Genomic DNA, 21,609 nt, shown 5'->3' with positions numbered 1-21,609 from the left:
TGTTCTTACTTAACTGTTTTTCTTCTTTATACAAGGGAGGTTAAATTGAGGAATGGGGAGGATATATAGAGAACATACTGTGTTGATATAAAAAACAAAAGGCCTCAATAAAGCTTTAACAACAGAACCTTTAAAAAATATACTTCCTGGACCCTTAGAAAAGGTACTTTATCTTCATTTCCTAATCTGCAAAATGAGAGAAGTGGACTAGATCAAGTTTTGTGTTGGGCATTTTGTATGTGTTATGGAGCACTCTGGCATTCTGGTGAAACCTATGGACCTCTTCTGAAAATCATGTTTTTAAGTATGTAAAAGGAAAACCACAGGATTACAAAAGAAGCCAATAATACTGAAATACAGTTTTAAAAATTTTAAATCAAGTTCACAGAGCTCAAGTTCAGGAACCCCCAGACTATTTGCTCTCTAAACTCCTTTCAAGTGCTAAGATCCTATGACCTTATCCATTTCACATTTAGGGTATTATCAACAATTGGACTTCATCCAACTTCCACTCAAGTTCAGTTCCTTATCAGAGCTTGGAGGTGACCCTGAGCTTCCAAGCTATGCCCAAGTCCTGCTGGTCTGCCCAATCTGGAAAGATTTCCACCACTGACCTGGCAATAAGTAATGCATCTGTCATCCAAGAGTTGGCTAGAATCAGAAAAGCTTATCACCAGAAGGTGAGCCACCAGGACATGGATTTTTCTGGCAATAGCAATTCATGAAGCAGTCTAGCAGGGCACAAAGGGGCTATATCCTGGAGATGAAGGGAGGATCCATAATGCTAAAACCATGGCTCTTTCTTGAGATTTCTCTAAAACAACAGGAGTTCTTTGCAGGCAGGCACTCTTTCATTTTTGTCTTTGTCCCTAGTGCCTGGCACTGAGCTAAGTGTTCGTAAAACTGAATTAAGGGGAAGTTAGGTAGCACAGTAGCTAGAGTACCAGGCCTATAGTCAGGAGGACCTGGGTTCAAATCTGACCTCAGACACTTCCTAGCTGTGTGACCCTGGGCGAGTCACTTAACCCCAATTGCCTAGCTCTTATCTAGCTCTGCCTTAGAACCAAAAACACAGTATTGATTCAAAACAAAAGGTAAGGATTTAAAATAAGTAAAAAATAAGCTAAATTGAGTAAGTACAAGTACAAACAGTACAGACATTTGTAACCATAGAATTAGTCGCTTACCCTTCGTAGCCATTCTTAACGTGGACATGTCATCCCATAGAGAAGAACATGAAGGTAAAAATTCCTTCTTTAGCACCATGGCTTCAATCCGAAGTGAATAACTAAGAGGCAACAACAACAAAAAAGACAAGACAAGAAAGCCATTTACACAAAACAGTCAAGAATCAAAGAATTCACTATGAAAAGAATAACTAGTCCATCCTTACTTTGGCACCTGAATTAGGAGATATATAAAGGAATCTGCCAGAGACAGCTTGGCTGCATCTCCACTAAATGTTTTTAATTTCTTTACCTAAAAGACAAATGAGAGGAGAATAGAGAAATTACAGTTTATGGTCAAAACTTGAGCACTGCCTGAATTTTTTTTTTTAATTTTAAAGAGCTAAGCAAAACCATTATGAAAGCAGAAATGGGTACAGATGATGAGTTTCTATGCTCATGGGCAGACATGCCCTGTACAGATTTTATTTTTCATGTGATTATAGATTTGAAAGAGAAATACATGAAACTACAAACCATCTGGATCTGGCACCATTAGACTGTGTCACGTGGAACTAGAATATAAACTCCTTGAGGGCAGGGACTCCTTACACCGGTACCTCCCCCAAAGCCTGGCACATGGTAGTCATTTAACAATTGTCCAATTTAAATTATTTGAAGTGATAAAGGATGACTTGAGATGGAAGGAAATATCCTGAAAGGGCAAATCACCATTTGAGGAGGAAAGATAAAAATCATTCCAACAACAGATAAAATGTCTACTATGTTACTTTTTCACATATTAGGAACTAACCATCCGTGGATAAGATATAACATCTTCATTCTACCGAATTCCTATAATAAATAGTTTTATGGGGAGGGACTGGTATATTCTGAAGTTCCCAAGCAAGAGGGGGGAAAAATGGAAAATTCTACCTAATAATTGAAACGGTCTTCAAAATGTCCTTCCCAGAATTATCCAAAAAAGAAAAAAACACATTCTGGAAGATATATGCTCCAACAGCATGAGATGGACTGCAGGGTTCCACAGAAGGGCTCTTAGACAACAGAAGTGTCATTCCCTAACACACACTCAGTTAACTAGATTACTAAGATTTGTTGGCAAAAACATTGGTAAGACCATTGCTACAGTGAGTGTAATGTAAAAAAAAAAATCTCTTCCTTGTATACATACATTTAAGAATACGAAAATGAACAGTTCATCCACGCTATCACATGGCCCCAACAAAACATTATTCTTTTCTCTCATTTTTTAAAATCTACTTTACAAATTCTTACTCCTCCTTCCAAGCAATTCATTTGGGAGCTAATGAGTATCAGCATAAATTGTCTTCTAAAGGTTTTAAATAAAGCCTAACACAATACAGATGTAGTATTTTGAAAATATTCAATCTAACTATTTCTCTGGAACAATAAATGAAATTTATACCCTAAATTGAGCCAGATGCATGTTAATTTATATAAGAAAGAAAAGACCATTTTTTCCCTGCAGTGGGCTAAAAGGTGAATTTCCTCCTGAGCACTTAATTGCCAGGAAGAAAGTGATTCAAGAGTAATTTTCTGTATAGTTCTGTTTCTTGATCCTGTCAATACAAAACCCATCTCCAATCCTACTTGGGCACATGGAGCATCTACAAGACTTCCATGTCCATGGGTCAAAGGAATATGGTTGGGGATGTAGACTCTAAATGTACATCCTAGTACAAACATCAACAGCATGGAAATAGGTTCTGATCAAGGACACATGTAATACCCAATGAAATTGTGCATTGGCTACAGAAAGGGTGAGTGGAGTGGAGGGAGGGAAATAAAGTGGGTATTGTAACCAAAAAAAATTAAAAAAAAAAAGACTTCCATGTCTAGCCACTAATGTGTTCTGTATATCTACCTCTTTTTTCTCAACCTCATTTACCTAGGCCACCCCCATGTCAAAAAATGAGACACAGCTTGGACATCTTTGTTGGATGAGCCACAGCTTCTTGATACATAAGTGAGAAGCACCAGGCAAATCACTTCACACTCCAGGGCTCTGATTACCCCTCAAGCTGCTGCTGAACTGTGTTGGTAGAGTGAGTTCCCTCAATGGAAGTTCCCTACTGTAGTAAAATCTCAGTGACAGCTGAAGAAAAGGCACTATAGCAATAGGAGAGGCACATGAATCAGAGTGAATCAAGTTTACAGGGAACAAGTCTATAATTATGATTAACTCCCATCAAAAATCTTTTTTAAAATAAATTTTATTGCTATCTTTTATTTTTACATCACCTACATTTCCCAATATATTCTTTCTTTACTCTCCCTCCCAGAAAACCATCCCTTAAATTAAAGAATAAAAAAAAATGAAAGGGGGGGCAACTCAGCAAAACTAATGTATTGAAAAATTCTGAAAATATATGCAGTGAGGACACCTAGGTGCTCAGTGGATAGAAAGCCAGGCTAAGAGATGGGAGGTCCTGGGTTCAAATGTGGTCTCAGACACTTCTTAGCTATGTGACCCTGGACAAGTCACTTAATCTCAAGTTGCCTAGCCCTTATTGCTCTTCTACCTTAGAACCCATTCTTAGTATTGATTCTAAGATAGAAGACAAGGAGTCATCATTATTATTTTTAATATAGGCAGTGTTCCACACTCATAGATAAAGGAGGAGGAAAGATACCACATCATAGGTCTTCTTTGAAGCCAGGTGTGATCATTATAATTTCACAACATTCATTTAAATGTAATTTTTTCATCTGTGTTCTTGCATGCATTTTATATTTGATTATACTGGTTTCATCAACTTTATTTTACATCAGTTCATGTAAGTCTTCCCATGCTTCACCATATTCATTCTATTCATCATTTCTTAAAGGACAGTAATATTCCATAACATTCATGACCCACAACTTAGTAAGAAACATTCACTAAGCATCATTAAGCATTATGTCAGCTAAGAGAAAGGGGCTTTTTTGGTCATAAATTTTAATAAGATATACTCCCCCCAAAATATATCCTCAAACTTGCAATCTTTTTTTTAACTCTGCTCAGTTTAGGGGGAAATGGAAGCCTAGATTCTTGCATCCTTTAATAAAGGAATCTTTCTCCCCTTATCCTATGAAATGTCTCCTCTCCTCCCACTCCCCACCAATCAGAGACACACCAAACCCTGCAGTCTCCCCTTGCTATTCCTCTAGGAGGAGTAGAGCATGAAAAGGAATGAAAAGAAGAGGAAACAGTTGGCTTCCCAACTCAGCCCTGATTTTCTTCCTCCTTTCTAGTCATGTAGTCCTGTTGACCATGTAGTCATGCTAGCCAGAGTAGGCATGGAACAAGCAGGAAACCAGGAACAGAGGGATATAGTGAAAGAAAGGAATCAAAGGCAATAATCTTAGACCTTGCCCCTGGGTCATGACAAAGCCCTTTCATTCTCCCCAAAGAACAAAGCCTTCTGTGGGATACAAAGGCCACCCATGCATCCTTCATGTTCTAAAGCCTACATTCTCACTCTGTCTTCATTTGAGGGAAGATTAGCAGACTGGATAGAAGAGAAACAAATAATAAAACACAGCTCTTCACCTTGGAAAGGTTGAAGGAAAAGAACATTTTTTCTTTTTCTTTTTTCTTATATTTTTCCAGCACAGGGAGAAAATTGTAATTACCCCATACCAATGTGTTTTGATAACAAAGGTGAGATATAAAAGCAAGGAAAGGGGTCAGTGCTGATTCGAGCCACTTCTCTGTTAAGGTCAAAAGAGAATTGAGTCTGAATCCCAGTCTCCAATCCCTGATAGCTACCAGCTCTGTGACTATGAGAGGTGATCTAAGCTCCCTAAGTTTGAGTTTCCTAAGCTATGAATCTAGCATAGTGAATAGAGGAATAACCTTGAAGTTCAGAACACTTGGGCTCAAGCTCTGCCTCTGACACTAATGCATTGTTGGTGGAGCTGTGACTTGATCCTACTAAGCCTATGCTCCAAAGAAATCAAAGAAAGATGAAAGATCCTATATGCCCCAAAATATTTACAATGTTTCTTTCTGAAATAGCAAAGAAATGAAGGAAGGATACCTATCTATTGGAGAATGGCTAGACAATTGTAGCATATGAATGTAAAGGAATCTTACCACATTAGTCTAAAAAACTACAACATGGTTTCAGAGAAAAATGAGAAAACCTGCACGAATTGATCCAAAGTAAAGTGAGAATCAGTAGAACAATTTATACAATGATAATCTCATAAAGAACAGCAACTTTGAAAACCTCTCCTTTTCAAAGAACCATCCCCTATGACAAACTATTTTTTTAGAGAGGAGGGAAAAGAAGTCATCACCATGGACAGATACACTGAAAAAAATCTGAAAATGTGTACTATGTAACACTGGTAAAGCTCCTACTTCTTTCAAGAGATAGGCTGGATGTGCCTTCAAATATCTCCTCTTTTGGACTATTTATATTTGTCACAAGGATGTGGGTTTTCTTTTTCTTTTCAAATGGAGAACTAGGTGAGATAGAGAAGGGGCACGGAGCTGAGACAGAAAAAAGGGGTCACTAAAGTATCTTCTTTTTGAAAACCAGAGAAAAGGGCCATTAGGAAGAAGTCCAGATAGGCAGAATAGTTTTGAGAATACAGGTGGTCTTAGCAAATACCCCAAAAGAAAAGCAATACATCATAGAGACCTGTAGTTCCATCTATAATGAATGTTCTCTTCAATTCTGCTACGTAGATGGAAATGTTTCTTTTTATTTTGAGGTGTGTTAAGCTGTGAATAAAAGTAAATCTAAAAAGTTTTTTTGCAGTCCTGACTCTGACATCACAGTATTGATTCCAAGACAGAAGGTACGGGTTAAAAAAAAAAAGTAAGGAATCAGAGTAGATATGTGTATCTAAATATAAATTATGTACTTGTTTAAAATAGGAAATTAAATATAAGATTAAAAATAAGTATTATATCTCATTGAGCTTTTTATTTAAACTGAAATGAAATATATGATATTTCATCATTGGATATATAGATATCATACATATATAGATATCTCTGTGCCTAGATAAAGGTGTATGTATGAATATGTAAAAATGTTCTTGTTCTCTCCTTAATCGCTCCCTTTCCACATAGTATAATAAGTTTATAAATAGTTTCCAAATTTATTTTTCATGTATTCATTCTTATATCAGGCAGGGCTCCAGAGGAGAAAGGCCTTAAATCAATTCTGGTATATTCAGGAGAATTATTGCATATTTCTTGTGTTTGAGGTGTGTTTCAGAGATTCCATACAGACTACTGCTTTTTTGTATTTTCTTGGTCCTTGGAAATCTCAAGGAAGGTCTTCTTTTTTTTTTTAAAGCAGAATTGGATTAATAAATGAAGGAGAGAAGAGGTCTTTTCCTGTGTACATGTTCCCCATTATATTGGTATGGGGATGGCTGGATAGTTTATGAACCACCAATTAGCAGTTTGCCAATTAAAGATGTCTTGGGATATTCAAGGAAGGGTTGAATAATGAGTTCCTAAAACTCTATTTGTTAAGCTGGCTGACTCAGCTTCCAGATTGTCTCTGGTCATTGGAGACAACCATGGAGAACTATATTTCTTTAGTACTTATGATACAGGTCTATGTAATAAATGGATATCATTAAATTTATATTCTTACTAAAAAAATAAAAGGATCAAATGAATATATACAAATTGTGGCATAAACCTTATACAATTCAATCTGAGGACAATAGGTTTAATACAGAAAGGTGCTTTCAAGGCCACTGAATCCAACTCTTTCATTTTACAGATGAAAAAACTGAGTTACAGAGAGATTAAGCAACTTGCCCAGGCAGTCACAGCTAGGAAGGCAAGATCTGAATCCAGTTATGCCCTCTCTAATATGCTATATTGCCTCTGTCAGCTCACTCTTACTTATTCCACAAATGAACACAGATTTCACTACTCCAGTAAATGATGGTTCATTCCATCACTAACATGTTCCTCATACATTCTTCAGCTTCTCCTTTTGACCCTGCTTCTTCCTTAGGCTCTTCCCTAACCCACTTCCTCCAAATCAAGCCTCTGCCCTAGCTTTCCTGGCACTGAGAGTTCCCATAGACCCTAATCTTCAGGAGAAAGAAGGAGACAATGAGCTTCAGGTCCTGTGGTGCCACAAGCCACAAGGACTAGCACCACCCACAAAAACTTGTTCTTGCACAGGCTGTCAGTCACCAGCCTTTCACTGCTACTCCCTTCAACAAGAGATAATGCTGGACTTGTTTAGGGAGGGGACAAGAGAGGAGGGGAGGTGTGGGGAGTCAGCCTAGGGACTGACTGACTGACTGTCAGGGAGTTCCTGATGAAGGAAGCTCCCAGTTTGAGAGGAGAGGGTGTGGTGAGTTGGAACCAACAGTCAGTACTGTAAACAAGGAGGAGTGTGACAGGGCTAGTCAGACTGTCAAAGGCTGATGCACCAGGAAAAGCAATGCAAACAGCTGCTGCTGATCTCAGAGTCATCTAAGTTGCTGCTCAAAGGCCCGTGGATGGGCTAACCAACACTTAAAATGAGAATGGGACTCAACTCTGGAGTCAAAGGTCCAGAGTCAGATCCCGTCTCTAATGCTTATGACCAGTATGGCCTTGGGAAAAGTAATTTCACTTCTTCAACACCTGGAAGACAACGGGCCTCTGAGGCCCCTGCCAATTCAAAATCTAAAAGATCCAATGGCCCTGAGATTCTAAACAAACTCTGAAAGTCCTCATGGTGTTATGGGGAGAAGAATAATCTTTAAAATAAAAGGTTTTTGACAATCATTTTGCTTTCCTCCTTAAAATGCCTAGTACCTTCAGACTCTCTAGTATTTATAACAACTGGCAGTTATATACTTTTTAAAGTTTGAAAAGTACTTCATAAGTATCATCATCTCATCTAAGACTGCAGATTTAGAAATCAAGGCTCAGAAAAATTGAGAGATATACCCATGCTTACGTGGTATCAGAAGTACATTTGAACACTACTTAACAATTTATACTTTTTGCTTATCTCTGCACCCCTCCACTTCCCAGCAATCTCCATACAATGCCACTGTTCTGGTACCCCACCTCCAGATCTCCTTTATGTGTCATCTTTCTCTATGATAATGTAGGCTCTTTGAGGGCAGAAATGGCTTTGCTCACTTGTTTTTGTATCCCCAGCACTTAATATGGAGTGCTTGAAACAGAGAAAGCACTTATTAAGTGCTTTTTTTTTTAAACACATAACACGTAGCTATGTGTTAGCTATCATAGAATGGATATATCAAACCTAGTCCTAACTATGTATGATACAACTGTGGGGGGAAAGCCTATGGAAAGCTCTGATTTCCCCCAAAGAAATGCCAAGTGATTAAAAATAATCCTATTTTATTTTTTGCCCAAAATAATACCTATAAACTAATGCCTGAACTCAAGTTCTACTCTGATTCCCCACTGAAATGTGGTAGTAATGTTGAGGTCTCCAAAAGACTTTCTAAATTGATTGAAAAGGCTTCAAGTATGGCCAAGGGGATGGATATATCTGTCTTGCACTCTACAGTTCAAGGCCCAGCCAAATGAAGATCAGAAAGAGTCCTTACTTAGAAGGATGGCCAAACACTTCTGAATGATGGTTGTGGTAGCAGCAGTTCATGTAACAGGCCTGGGAAGGCTATGTAGTGAAGATGGGAGAATAGGCATCATAACAGAAATCTGCATACAATCCTCACAAGGAAGAAGAAAATACTTAAGATCTCATACAAATCACAGAATGACACCTTTAGAGTTCCTTTAACAACCTCAGGACTCTTTACAAATATTAAGTAAGTCTTATTACTTAATCTTAGCTCATGGAAATTACTCTTTAATTTACATTTGGGAATTCTAAGGTACAAAGAGAACTAGAGAGGGTTAAGATGCCCTTAAAATGCCAACTTACTCATTAAATCCTTAAACTTGATATTTTAAACTAGGATTTTGCACTGTTCCCAGTATAAGGTATAAATGGGTTCATGAATGAATTACCTGGAGCTAATACTACAAAAAGACAAAGAGGTTATGTCATCATTTGGGAAGATTTTGCAAAGTTTGACTTTCTCTATCACCCTGAGCCTCTGCCATAGGACTTCTAACCACTCCATGAAGTTTGTCAATTCACTCTACCCTCTTCCTTCAATGCACTCTGAAAATGAATCAAATTAATTTTATTTCTCACATTAAACAGTTAGTTACACTGACCTTTTTTTTCACTTTTCAGGAATTTAGATTGGTGGATTATTTACAAATAGCTCCATGCCAATTTTGTAGAGGGGCTTTTATTTCTTCAGTTTCCAAAGTGTTTTAATTGGAGGGGACCAAAATCAGGCTGGTGACTATACTAAGGCAGGGAACTCCTTAGGAAGACTTATCCATACAGGTTGGGACTTCTCTGGAGCTTAAGAATTTTAGAAAGTTAATTAGGGCATAAGAGGGTAAGTAATTTGCACAGCTAATATGCCAGGTGTGGGACTTGAACCCACATCTTTCTGATTGAGGTACACTCTACCTTTAAAAAATAAATTATAATTGAGGCAAAGGAGATCATAATGAACCAGAGCTAGCCTCTTTATTTTTATATTTTTTTCTATCTTCTTAGTTAAATTGGCATTTTAAGTGCATATTAACAATTAGAATTCCCAGTGGTCAGAGTAGAATTTGTGAAGTCTTGAGACTGTCAAAGGAATTCTAAGGGTCATACTATAATGATCCTGGATCTTAACTATTGTCTGCTTTCGATGGGTGAGGAATGTGGATTTCTGACAGGCTACATATGCACTAATCATCAACAAGCATTTAATGGGTGCCTCCCATGTACCAGGCACTACACAGTGGAAGTTCTCACCATGGAGTGATCACAACAGAGACCTTTTGGACTGAGAATCACTTCCACCACACTAAAAGGAGAGAGAATGAATACAATCAGCCCCCAATTCTGAACCCATCCCTTCCCCAAACCAATTTACCTCTTCTGACTCCGGCAAAAGCTTAAGGAATTCTCGCAAGGTTTCTGATCCATAATGTTCACCATTTCCTTGGTGGATATCTTCTACTATGGACTGGGGAGACCTTGAAAAGACAGGGGATCAAATCCTATTTTGTGTTTGCTAGTCCCAAACGGAGTTGCAATTCAGGGAAAAGGAAAGACACAAACACCCTTCTCCCCAGCTCAAATCAAACACACACTCCTAAGGCCACAACTTCCCCCATTTTAACAAGCTATTTTGTATAAATGTTCCCAACAGCAGCATTGATTGCCAGGGAAACAGCGTGACTCTTTCTAATGCAACGTTCAATGTTGCCTTTACACAGAAAACAATCCACCAGCCACCCAGGGAACCTCAAAGCAGCAACAGCTGGTATGGGCCTTTTTTTCCCCTTATGGTAAAAAAGAAAATTCAGTAAAAATTTCTTTGTGTTCTTTACTCCAAACTCCATTTTTTTTTGTCAGGGTGATGGAGATAAAGAAATGTCTCAAGACTACTCATTTTCATTTTAGAGAGCTCTCTCGCATTTAACAAATTTTCACCTCCCCAATTTCAACCTGCACTTAAAAAACAAGGAGACCTACCTATAAATATGCCTGCCACCCTACTAACACGCAGAGGTCCAAGCAGAGGTCCAACATATTCCTTATTATACCTGAAGTCACTAGCCTATTTTTTTCATGGGCTACAACTGCAGAGGGTGACATACCCACAGAGCATTATCAGATACCCCATCTAAAAAGAGGAGCAAGAAGCTAAGGGAGAGGAAAGGCATTTTCAACTCATTAAAATTTAATCTCTCTGTCACACCCAGGGTTTGAAACTTTCCTTAATAATAGCAGTTTGGTCAACATCCAACCTATGCCAACATAAGAGCTTACTTTTTGAATTGCTTGAGAAATATTCCAATGTTCATGCACCGTTTTGCATCCAAGACAGAAACCTAGAGGGGAAAACCCACAAGATTATTAGAACATCTGCAAAAAAAAAAAGGAAATAAAACCTTTCAAACATAAAATCAGTTTTTCAAGAGAATTGCTATCAACTCCCAGGTTTGAGGATTGACAAGCTGGACATCCTTCTTCTACAATATGAAGGATTATCCATTTCTTTAAAAAAAGGAGGGGGAAGTGGTTTTTTCTTGGAAACAATACAGTCTACCCACTATTAATAGCCACAATTCAGAAACAGATGGCTAAGGCTATGCGATAGTAAGGCTTGAACTGAGAGACTTAAATCTAACAGTGTAGGCTTCTAATGCTCGGTGGTTCACAGAGCTGGATGGTCTCTAAGTGTTTCAAGGACTATCATGAAATCCTCCATTCTTGTCCTCTTTCCCCCCAAAACAGTTAAACTAAATTTGCTTTTATTTAAAAACTAAATATTTGCCCAAAAGCACACTTAGGGAGGGGAAAGGGGAGAAGCATCTCTAAGTCAAACACATTTGTCACTGGGGAAGTTCTCAAAAGGTTAGGAATAACATAACCCACACAGCATTAAATGTGAACACCAATTTCTTTCTTCAGATACTCTGCTATATTGTCAAAATGCAAACTTCAGTTGCTGCCTGTTTTGTATGTCTCCCTGAGATAGAAATATTTTTAAATACTCTAGCTTCTTCACTTCTCCACATTTTTCCTTGGAGGTAGAGTCACTGGTTTGCATTCAAATGCATCACCATGAATAATTAATTAGATAAGGTTAATCAGATTGAAAAACAGACTAAATTGAACTTTTTTTTGGATCATTCATTTCTCTACAAGTAAATATCCAGAAGAAGGGAAGGAAGATAAATTTAAAGGGCAAGCAATTTTTTAAATTTGCTTTTTAATAAAGTGAAAACTTGCTACAAATAAGAATGTTGTTTTAAGGACAATTCTGAGGGAAAGAGTTATCCATCTCCAGAGAAAGAACTGTTGGGAGTCAGAATGTAGATGAAAGCATGCAATTTTTTTACTTTAGTTTATTTGGGTTTATGTTTTGGGGTTTTGGTTTTATATGACTATTCTCTTAGAAAAATGAATGATATGGAAATGTTTGCAGGATAATACATGTACAACCCAAATCGAATTACCTGCTGACAATGGGAGGGGGAAAGGGAAGGGAAAGAGGGAGATCAGGTTGATCTATAACATAAGAAAATTTGTGTGGAAATTTGTCATAATATGTAATTGATAAAAAAATAAAAATATATTTTAAAAAGAATATTGTTTTAACCCTTTTCCATTCAAACAAATGCTATTCATTCTGAACAAAAGAGAATTCTAATTGAAACTCAAGTTTCCTGGCTCTGTCTGTGACCTTCCGTAGTTCTCTAAGAATAATCAAAACCAATGTAACCCAGAGCATATCACTTTTTTTCTAGAAGGTTAATATTCTGCAAGACTGAATTTGGGGAAGGGGACTTCAATGACAGGCAATAAACAATCTCTTGATTTGCAAACCCAAGGGATAGATTTCATTCTATCACTGTCATTCACTAGTCATAAAAACCAACTCCAGATGCTAAGGGGGCAGGCAGACTCCTCAGCAGTACTCCCACCAAGTACTTTTGGTTTGGCTTCAATGTTCAAGAAGGGAAGTGGGGGAAGGAGAGAAAGAATAAGAAAGAAGAATTTCAAAAATAAACTTAATACTCTGTCACAAAGAAAGATCATATTATGAGGGGGAAAGGATGTGAATTCAGGATCATATGACCATAAATTCTGGAGATTATGTAGACCAGGATTTTTTTTTTAATTTAAAAACATTACCTTCTGCCTTAGAACCAATACTATGTTCTAATTAAAAGTTCTATGTAAATATTATGTTCTAATTAAATTCTAAGTTAAAAAAACACTATGTATTGATTCTAAGGCAGAAGGGTGGTCAGGGGTAGGCAATGGGGGTAAAGTGACTTGCCCATGGTCACATAGCTAGGAAGTGTCTGAGGCCAGATTTGAACCTAGGACCTCCCATCTCTAGGCCTGGCTCTCAATCCACTGAGTGTAATATAGGACTAGAATGAGGTCACCTACACTTACAATGGGGAACTAGAGAGAGAGGGATGTGAAGGAGCTAAAGAAATGGAGAGAGGGAAGAAAATGATCCTCCCCTTGGGGAAGGTAGCACAAGCAGTCTTTTAGAGGGACAGAATATGTCCCCTCTGAGATTAGGTTGAATATGGAGGTCAAGGACTAAAGGAGAGGGTCCTAAAGAATTGACCCACTGTCTTCCTTCTTGATCTTGACTGTTGTTAAAGGGCAGAGTAATTTTCCTGCCCCTGGATTTCCCAATCTCCTAATTGCCACCTTCCTCCCCTTTAGACCTGAGTCACTATACAGCCTGGTCTGGAGCTAACTCCCCTCCTTGGGGAGAAGGATATAATTCCCTCCACAGCTTCAGTCCCCTTCAGTGATGTTAGAAAGCAGACCTGATCTAAAAGGATAACTCTTTATTGTAGGGAACATATAAAGCAGGGAGAATGGGGTGGTTGAATGAGGAAAGGGGGAAGTAGGACTCCCTATGAACTAACAACTCACTTCCCCCCAAATCCTGAGGGTTCAGGCTGTCTGCCTGACTCTCTTTTGGTCAGTTGTTGAGGTTGTCCTTCCTCCTAATCTAATCTAGTTGTAAAATGAAGTTCAATGACAATTTTGGGGATAGAGAGAATCTTCTTTAGTAGATGGCTTTCTACAAAGTCCCAAATCAACTTTTACTGTCTTCTGCTGGAATCAGAGGAATTTGGGGTTCACTGGAATATGATCAATGTTCAGAGAGGCTCTCTGTCTCAGAGGCTTCCTCTCAGACCATCCAGCTGCCCCCTAGACCAGAACTTCTTAATCTTTGTTTTGTGTGTGTCATGAACCCATTTGGCAGTCTAGCAAAGCCTACAGACTTCTCTCCAAAATACTATTTGTTGGTCTATATTCATAACTGAGAAAAATGTTAAATCCTAGTTAATGAAAATAAAGATATAATTTTTTCTCCATCCTAATGTATGACAAAGATAGAAAGCAAAGTAAAATATTTCTAAAAGGATGTGAAGTTTTCAAAATAATATGTATAAACCACTTGAAATAAATGTTCAAAATCACTAATAATCAGAGACTTGTAAGTTAAGACAACCCTGGGATCTCATCTCATATCCATTAAGCTAGTAAAAATTCTGAAAGATGAGAAAAACTTGGTGCTGGAGCATTTGCTGGAATTCAGGAGTGCTAATTTACCACCAGAGCTATGTGTTACTTGTCCTGAAAAAAAAGTGAAATGATGTAAAAAGTTAACAAACTGTTCATAGCCTAATGAGTTCTTTACTGGGGCCATATGCAAAACTCTTCTAGATAAAACTGTTTACAGCTGCATTATCTGGGGGCAACCAAATGCTAGAAACACAAGATGTGCTCAGTTATGAGAGGATAGCAAAGCAATCTTTGGTACTTTAATAAAATGGATGTTACTGAGCTATAAGGAAAGATGAATATAAAGAATTCAGAAAGATATAGGAATACTTATATAGCAGGACAAAGTGAAGAAAAGTTGACTAAAAAGAGTAATATAGATGATGGCTATACCAAGTTAAATAAAGTTGTCTCATCAAACACAACCATAAAGTCTGATACCACACTATCACAGTTAATGAACCCCTCAGTTCTCTTAATAGTAGATCAAGGGAAAAGAGTGAAAAGATAAACACTTCTTAAAAAAAGATTTGAAAGCTATCAACAGCCAAATGAAATAATGCTTCTAATCCTTAGTAATAAACGTAAATCAAAACAGTTCTTAAGTTTCAACTCCCATCTAGCACTTAGCAAACTGGCAGTGATGAAATAGGAGAAACTTAGTGTCAGAGAGTCTAGAAAGACAGGCACACTGATACATTGTTGGAAGAGTTTTATATTGGTCCAGTTGTTTGAGAAAGTAATATGGAAATAAATGAAAAGTGATGAAAAATATCTATACTCTCAGATCCAAAAATTCCACTGCTAGGCATTTACCCCAAAGAAGTCAGTGACCAAAAAAAAAAAAAAGGCTCCAGATACATCAAAATATATATAGTGGTAAAGTTTTGTGGTCACAAAGAACCAGAAACAAATGTCCATTGATTGGAGAATGGTTGAACAAATTGTGATAAATGAATGTAGTGGAACCTTACTCTGCTGTAAGAAATGATGACTATAGAAAAAAGAAAACCAAGAATTATATGAACTGATAAAAAGTAAAGTGAGCATAACTAGAAAATTATATACAATAACTACAACAACATAAATTAAAAGAATGATAACAACAAAATTATTGAAATTGAATGCTGCAAAATTCTTATAACTAAGCTTGGCTCCATAGAAGGGAGATGAGAAAATAGCTCTCTCCTGCTTCTTTGCAGAAGTGTGTAATTGTCTATTTGGAATCCTACATATTAACACCAGCTTTTTTTCCAATATATTGGTTAGTGTGCCAAACCTTTTTTTCTTTCCCTTTTTTCTGTTCTATATTATAAGAGATAACTCCCTGGGTTAGGATATGGGAAGGGGGGCAATGGAAAATAAATTCTAAAACAAAAACAAGGGAGACCAATTAAAATTATTTTAAAACAATAGATTAGGGAATATACTTCATAGAGGGAGTGTCTGGTTATTCAGTTAAGTACCCATTGTGCCTAAACTAAATCTATCAACACATTTAAAAAAAGAGAGAGAGAAAACAGTTCAAAATGGATTTAAGTTGACAAATAAATGGTCAATAGATGTGAATAAACAGTTTTCAGAAAAAAATCCAGCAGTAGCTAGGTGGTTCAGTGAATAGAGAGCCAGGCAGGAGATCCTGGGTTCAAATTTGGCCTCAGTCTTCATGGCTGTGTGACTAGGGCAAGTCACTTAACCCCAATTGCCTAGCCCTTCCCACTCTTCAAACCGACACTCATTATCTATTCTAAGACAAAAGGTAAAGGTTTAAAGAAAGAAAGAAAAATAGAAAAATAAATCCAAGCTAACGATAGCCATATAAAAATGCTCCAAATTGCTAATAATTAGAGAAATGTAAATCAAAGCAACCATGAAGTTCCATGTCACACCCATCAGATTGGCAAAGACGATTAAGAAAAAATAAAATGGCAAATGCTGGATGGACTGTGGGAAAATAGGTACATTAATGCACTATTGGTGAACATATGAATTGGTTCAGCCATTCTGAAAAGTAATATGGAAATATCTGAAAGAGATCAAAGAAGGAGGAAAAAGACACATATTCTGTGTTTGAAATGTTTATTCTTGGTCACCACTCTCTTAGTGGTGACCAAGAATAGGAGCTGAGAGGATACCTATCAGCTGAGAAACATCTGACCAAATTATAGTATATGGCTGCGATAAGATATTGGTACTATAAGAAAAGATCAAGAGGATACTGTTAGAGAAACTAGGGAAGGCTTGTATGCACGAATGCAAAGCTAAGTGAAGAGAACCTGGAGAAAATGTGCATAGCAACAAAAGAGAAATGGAAAAGTCTTGGGGACTAGCCAAAAGAAAAAGCACAGTTCCAGAGGATGCACGATGAAATTTGCTGCCCACTTGCAGACAGAGAGATGCTGGTCTCAGCTACAGGTGGAGACATAAAGATACAGGTGTGTCAGAGAGACTACAACCTAAAGCATAAATAAATGTATGTGTGTCTCATAGACATATGTGGGATTCAGAAAGTGTACAGATTGAGTCATGTATGTGCATATACATATGTATACATTCAACATATGTATACTTATGTGCACACATACATACACACCCAGAATACACACACAACCAATGTGGGAACTTGTTTTCCTTCCCTGAATATGCATATATGATGGGTTTGTTTTCACAAATGGGTGAGGAAGAAGGCTTTTATGATTCCACCAAAATTATGTCCTCAATATTTTTATGTGCTCGGTGCTTTCTCAAGAAAATGTAAGCTCCCTGAGAAGGGCTTTGCTTGTCTTTGTAGCATAAGATCTTACAAATGGGAGACCTGAATACTTGCTGAATTGCAGTGAATGTCACTCTTTCTAGAACCAAGTTAGAAAAGTGGCTGAAGAACTTGAAAAGGAGTCTGTCACTCTCCATGCTGATGGAGTTAACTTGCTTCCCAATGCTTGGCAATCTCTAACCTAAACAGCTCCAAGAAGCACTGTCTGAACCAGTTCTGAAGTCTTGTGAAGTGGAACCTGACCTCTGCACCGCTATAGCACTCTTGGACTATGCTATGCAGGAATCAGTGCAAAAATGTCAGCAGAAGAAGTGGCCCCAGACTGAGCAGCTGATATCTGATCAACCTGTCGAATGCGGGGGGAGGGGGGGGAGAAAAGGAGGTACCTAAAGTGTCCTATTTGGTGGAGCTACAGAAAGGTAAGGGAGTTATTCATTGCCAGGTGTGAATAATCCCAAGTAATAGCCAAGGGTTTACTGTGTCTGTATGGTATTATCTGAATAAATTCTTTATTAAGCCTGAATTCTGCCAATGGCAGAAGATAAACTATTCTGGATGAACAAGAATGGTACAGGTAGGAAAGTGGCAGGCTCAATTAATTCATTTTTTTTAATCCTTACCTTCTTTCTTAGAATCAATTCTAAGAATCACTTCTAAGGCAGAAGTGTGGTAAGGACTAAGCAACTGGGGTAAGTGACTTGCCACAGTCATTTAGCTAGGAAGTATCTGAGCTAGGAAGTATCCTAACTCTATCCACTGTGCTAACTGCCCCTCATTGAATTCTTTCTTAAGGCATTTTAAATGATGGGGATATTTCATTTACTTTGCTGAGAGAGAAGCTCTGAGCCCCATTTCTGATGCATACTAGCTGTGTGACACTGGGCAAATCACTTGAGCTCTCAGTGTTTTAAACTGCAGAGAAGACACTAACCTACACAAGTAGAGGGATTTTCCACACCTCGGAGTTGCATACACAAATGAAATCCTAGGTCCAGGCCCTACTTCCATAGTTAGATATAACCTTTTAGAAGAAGAAATGGAAAAAAAAATTATACCTCCATAATCCTTAGAGCTTCCTCTTTACACACTCCATCCCAGCACCTTTGCACAGTACCTGGCCCACAGTAGGAACAAAACAAATATTGATTGACTGACTCCATGTGCTAAATCAACTTCCTAAACAGTGGGGTGCAGTTGCCTTCTCTTTTCCCTTAGCTTCTGGAAATCTGATGTGGTACATCATTTGCAGTCTGTTAAGTGTAAATTGAAACAGTTGTACAATTTCCCCCCCAAAAGGTAAATAAACAAAAACTGGAAAATCCAGATCCAGTATAGTTTCCATTTTCCCTTTCTTTAGTCTAAAAATTCTAGACTGTGAATCTATGCCTAGGAGTGGTATAAAATGAAATCTGATCACAAGGGATTCTGAGCAGCATGGCTAACCATTGAACAGCATGGGAAAAAAGAAATGCACTGTCTCACACAGATCAACAACCACCCCCTCGTGCAGTATGTTATTTTTATACTACAATTACAGCTATTGCTTACACGATCCGTTTTAAATTACTTTAGTCTTCAGAAGAAGTAACCTTAAATATTTAAAATTTTTCTCCTTTCATAACTCCCCATTATTTTACTTTGGGGATGTTCCCATGTCCTTATGCTCTATATTTACCATAACTGCTCTTTACAATCACGGTCTTTTCTCTTTCCCTGCTTTTTTCTCTCTCCCTCCCTTCCCTATCTTACCCAGGCTGAAAGTGTACCAGCCATACAGTTGGCCTGAACCCACTCTTATTTTTGCATGGAAGCTTTGACCTGCTCTATTTCCAATCTGAACCAGTTGATCTTTTCACCAACAGCCATTTGGTCCCACATTTCCCAGGCTCACCCCCATGATGCCTGACCCAGGGCCGACTCCTGATCAGTTGGAGCCCTCCTGCAACTCACAATTCCTGAGGGCAAGTGGGCCACCATCTTCATTCTCGCAGTAGCAAGAAGTACTGGGGTATACCATTACATCAGACTTTTGTGCATTTTCAAACATACATCAGAAGAACAACTCTCAACACTCACTTTCGAATTTCAAATGTACTGACCTTGCAACATGCAAACTTCTTCAAACTCAGTGTTTCAATAGGCTGAAAAATGTCCCTTTCTCTCTTTGAAACACAGTTGAACCCATTTGTTATACTTTATAACCCTTTAAAAGTGCAAGCTAACCGCCTAATCCCACATATCTCCATAGGTGGTAATTATGTTGCAGGAGGGATGATCTACCCAAATCTGGGTAATGACGAGCTGTGTTATAACGTGCCAAAAGCATATTTCTAGTTTCAGAATCTGTCATTTTTCAGCATGATCACATGTGCAGATGATAAGAGCTATTGCTTTCAACCCTGGACTCCACTTGATAACCTAGCATGTGAGAAGGAAGATTTATTGCTGATAGTGACTTTGATTAGCCAGTCAGCTAGTTCCCTATCCTAGCAAGGTTACAACTTCCAAGGCTGCAATGACATAACACCTCTCACTAAGAATAACTTAGGAGGTACTTCACCAACATTTCTAAGCATGGTATTAAGGGCCCTGGATTAGAAAAGGCAGTGAAGCAGCTAGATAGCATAGTGAAGAGAGCTCCTGACCTGGAGTCAGGAAGATGGGGGTTCAAGTCTGACCTCAGATACTTCTTAGCTGTGTGGTCCTGGGCAAGTCACTTAACCCGGACTGCCTGGTCCTTGCTGCCCCTCTGTTTTAGAATTGATACTAAGACAAAAGGTAAGAATTTTTTTTTAAAGCACTGGATTTGGAGCTAGAGCAAATGGATCAAATTCCAGGTCTTGCCACTTACTAGCTCTGTGGCTTTGAGCAAATTACTTTGCCTCCCTGGGCCTCCATTTCCTTGTCTGTAGAAGAAGGGGTATTGAATGAGATGACCTCTAAGGTTACTTCCAGGATGAAATCTAGAATTCTGTTATTCAAAAAACAAAGTACACAAAACTTTGTCATAACTGTCACTGGCCATATTTGTGGGGAAACAATTTTTAGAAAGAATCTCTAAAAGAACAATTGGAGAAGAAATGCAAAAGAAAAAAATGATTTATCACTTTTTTATATGGGGATAGCATTTGGAGTCTTGAACTTAAAAGATTATTACAAATATGAATAACATGCAAATAGGTTTTGAGCAATGATACATGTGAAACCCAGTGGAATTGCTTGTCAACTCCAGGAGGGGGGAGGGAAGAGGAGAGGGAGACAATATAAATCATGTAACCATGGAAAAATATTTTTAAAATAAAATAAAAAAGAAAGGATCTCTACCTGTCACTTCCTCAAGTATTACTATAAATTGAATATTTGCATTTGACTCAATAATGCAGTTAAGTTTAAGTCAGCTGATGAGTCACTTCTTCTGTGTTCTTTGACTACACAATCACAGTGTCATTACCCTTTTGGAGTAATGCTTTCACTCACAGCCTTGGGGTGAGAGGGGTTCTGACCTGAGATTTCTTGGTGGTGACCATGGACAACACAAGAAGCTGTGACTTGCTCATGCTCCTAGAGCTAGTATGTGTCAGAGATGGAATCTGAACAGCAGTCTTCCTGACTTCCAGAGGCATTTATTTGAACCACCACCTTATGCAGTTTCTTCTTTTACTCCAATTATGACAAAAGTAAAGAAGTTAAATGAGGATAGATTCTCCCTAAATTCAAGCTCTGTCCTACAGATGAATACTTCAATGTTGGCCATCACTGGGATATCAGGTATTTATGCCACTATTCCATGCATGACAACTCCCTTTTCCTTCCTTCTAATATTGTGGTTCTCACACTTTTCTATCTTCAGAACACAGAGAGAGAAGGGACCCAGAGGTTACCTCCTCTGTTCATTACCTCTGATTATTCTTACCCCCAGAATTAATAAGAAAAGAATTGCTGTTCTCAAGATGTTAATGTAGTGCCCTTTGATCCAGTAATACCCTTACTAAATCTGTATCCCAAAGAGATTTTAAAAATAGGAAAAGACCAGTTTACACAAAAATATTTATAGCTGTTCTTTTTGAGGTGGCAAAGTATTGGATATTGAAAAGATATTCATCAATTAGGGAATGGCTGAACAAAGTGTGGTAGATGATGCTGATGGAATACTATTATGCTATAAGGAATGACAAACAAGATTTCAGAAAGAACTAGAAAGACCTTCATGAATTGATGCAGAGGGAACTAAGGAGATGCAGAAGAACATTATACACAGTAACAGCAATATTTTGGGATGATCAAATGTGAGAGACTTGATTATTTTCAGCAATACAGCAATCCAGAACAATTCTGAGGGACTTGTGACAAAGAATGCTATCTACCTCCAGAGAAAGAACTGTTTGAATAGAAATGCAGATGAAAGCATACAATTTTTCACTTATTTTGGGGTTTGTGTTTGGGAGTATTGGTTTTATAAGATTATTCATTTACAAAAATGAATAATACTGGAAATATAAAA

General features: G+C 37.9%; 1 protein-coding gene across 1 annotated transcript in view; it reads right to left on the bottom strand.

Moving 5' to 3' along the window:
- The window catches only part of FHDC1 (FH2 domain containing 1), a 55,945-nt gene that overhangs the window by 21,117 nt on the left and 13,219 nt on the right, over window positions 1–21,609 (bottom strand). Inside the window, exons 3-6 of the mRNA XM_007496225.2 lie at window positions 11,057–11,118; window positions 10,155–10,257; window positions 1,394–1,479; window positions 1,188–1,288 (exon numbers count right to left, since the gene is read on the bottom strand). Coding sequence (XP_007496287.2) covers window positions 1,188–1,288; window positions 1,394–1,479; window positions 10,155–10,257; window positions 11,057–11,118 — 352 coding nt within the window. The remainder of the gene's footprint in view (window positions 1–1,187; window positions 1,289–1,393; window positions 1,480–10,154; window positions 10,258–11,056; window positions 11,119–21,609) is intronic.

This window comes from Monodelphis domestica, chromosome 6 (genome assembly GCF_027887165.1).
Source record: "Monodelphis domestica isolate mMonDom1 chromosome 6, mMonDom1.pri, whole genome shotgun sequence".
Classification (NCBI taxonomy): domain Eukaryota; kingdom Metazoa; phylum Chordata; class Mammalia; order Didelphimorphia; family Didelphidae; genus Monodelphis; species Monodelphis domestica.
The sequence above is the reverse complement of the archived record's forward strand: the minus strand, read 5'-3'. Positions and strand labels throughout refer to the sequence as shown.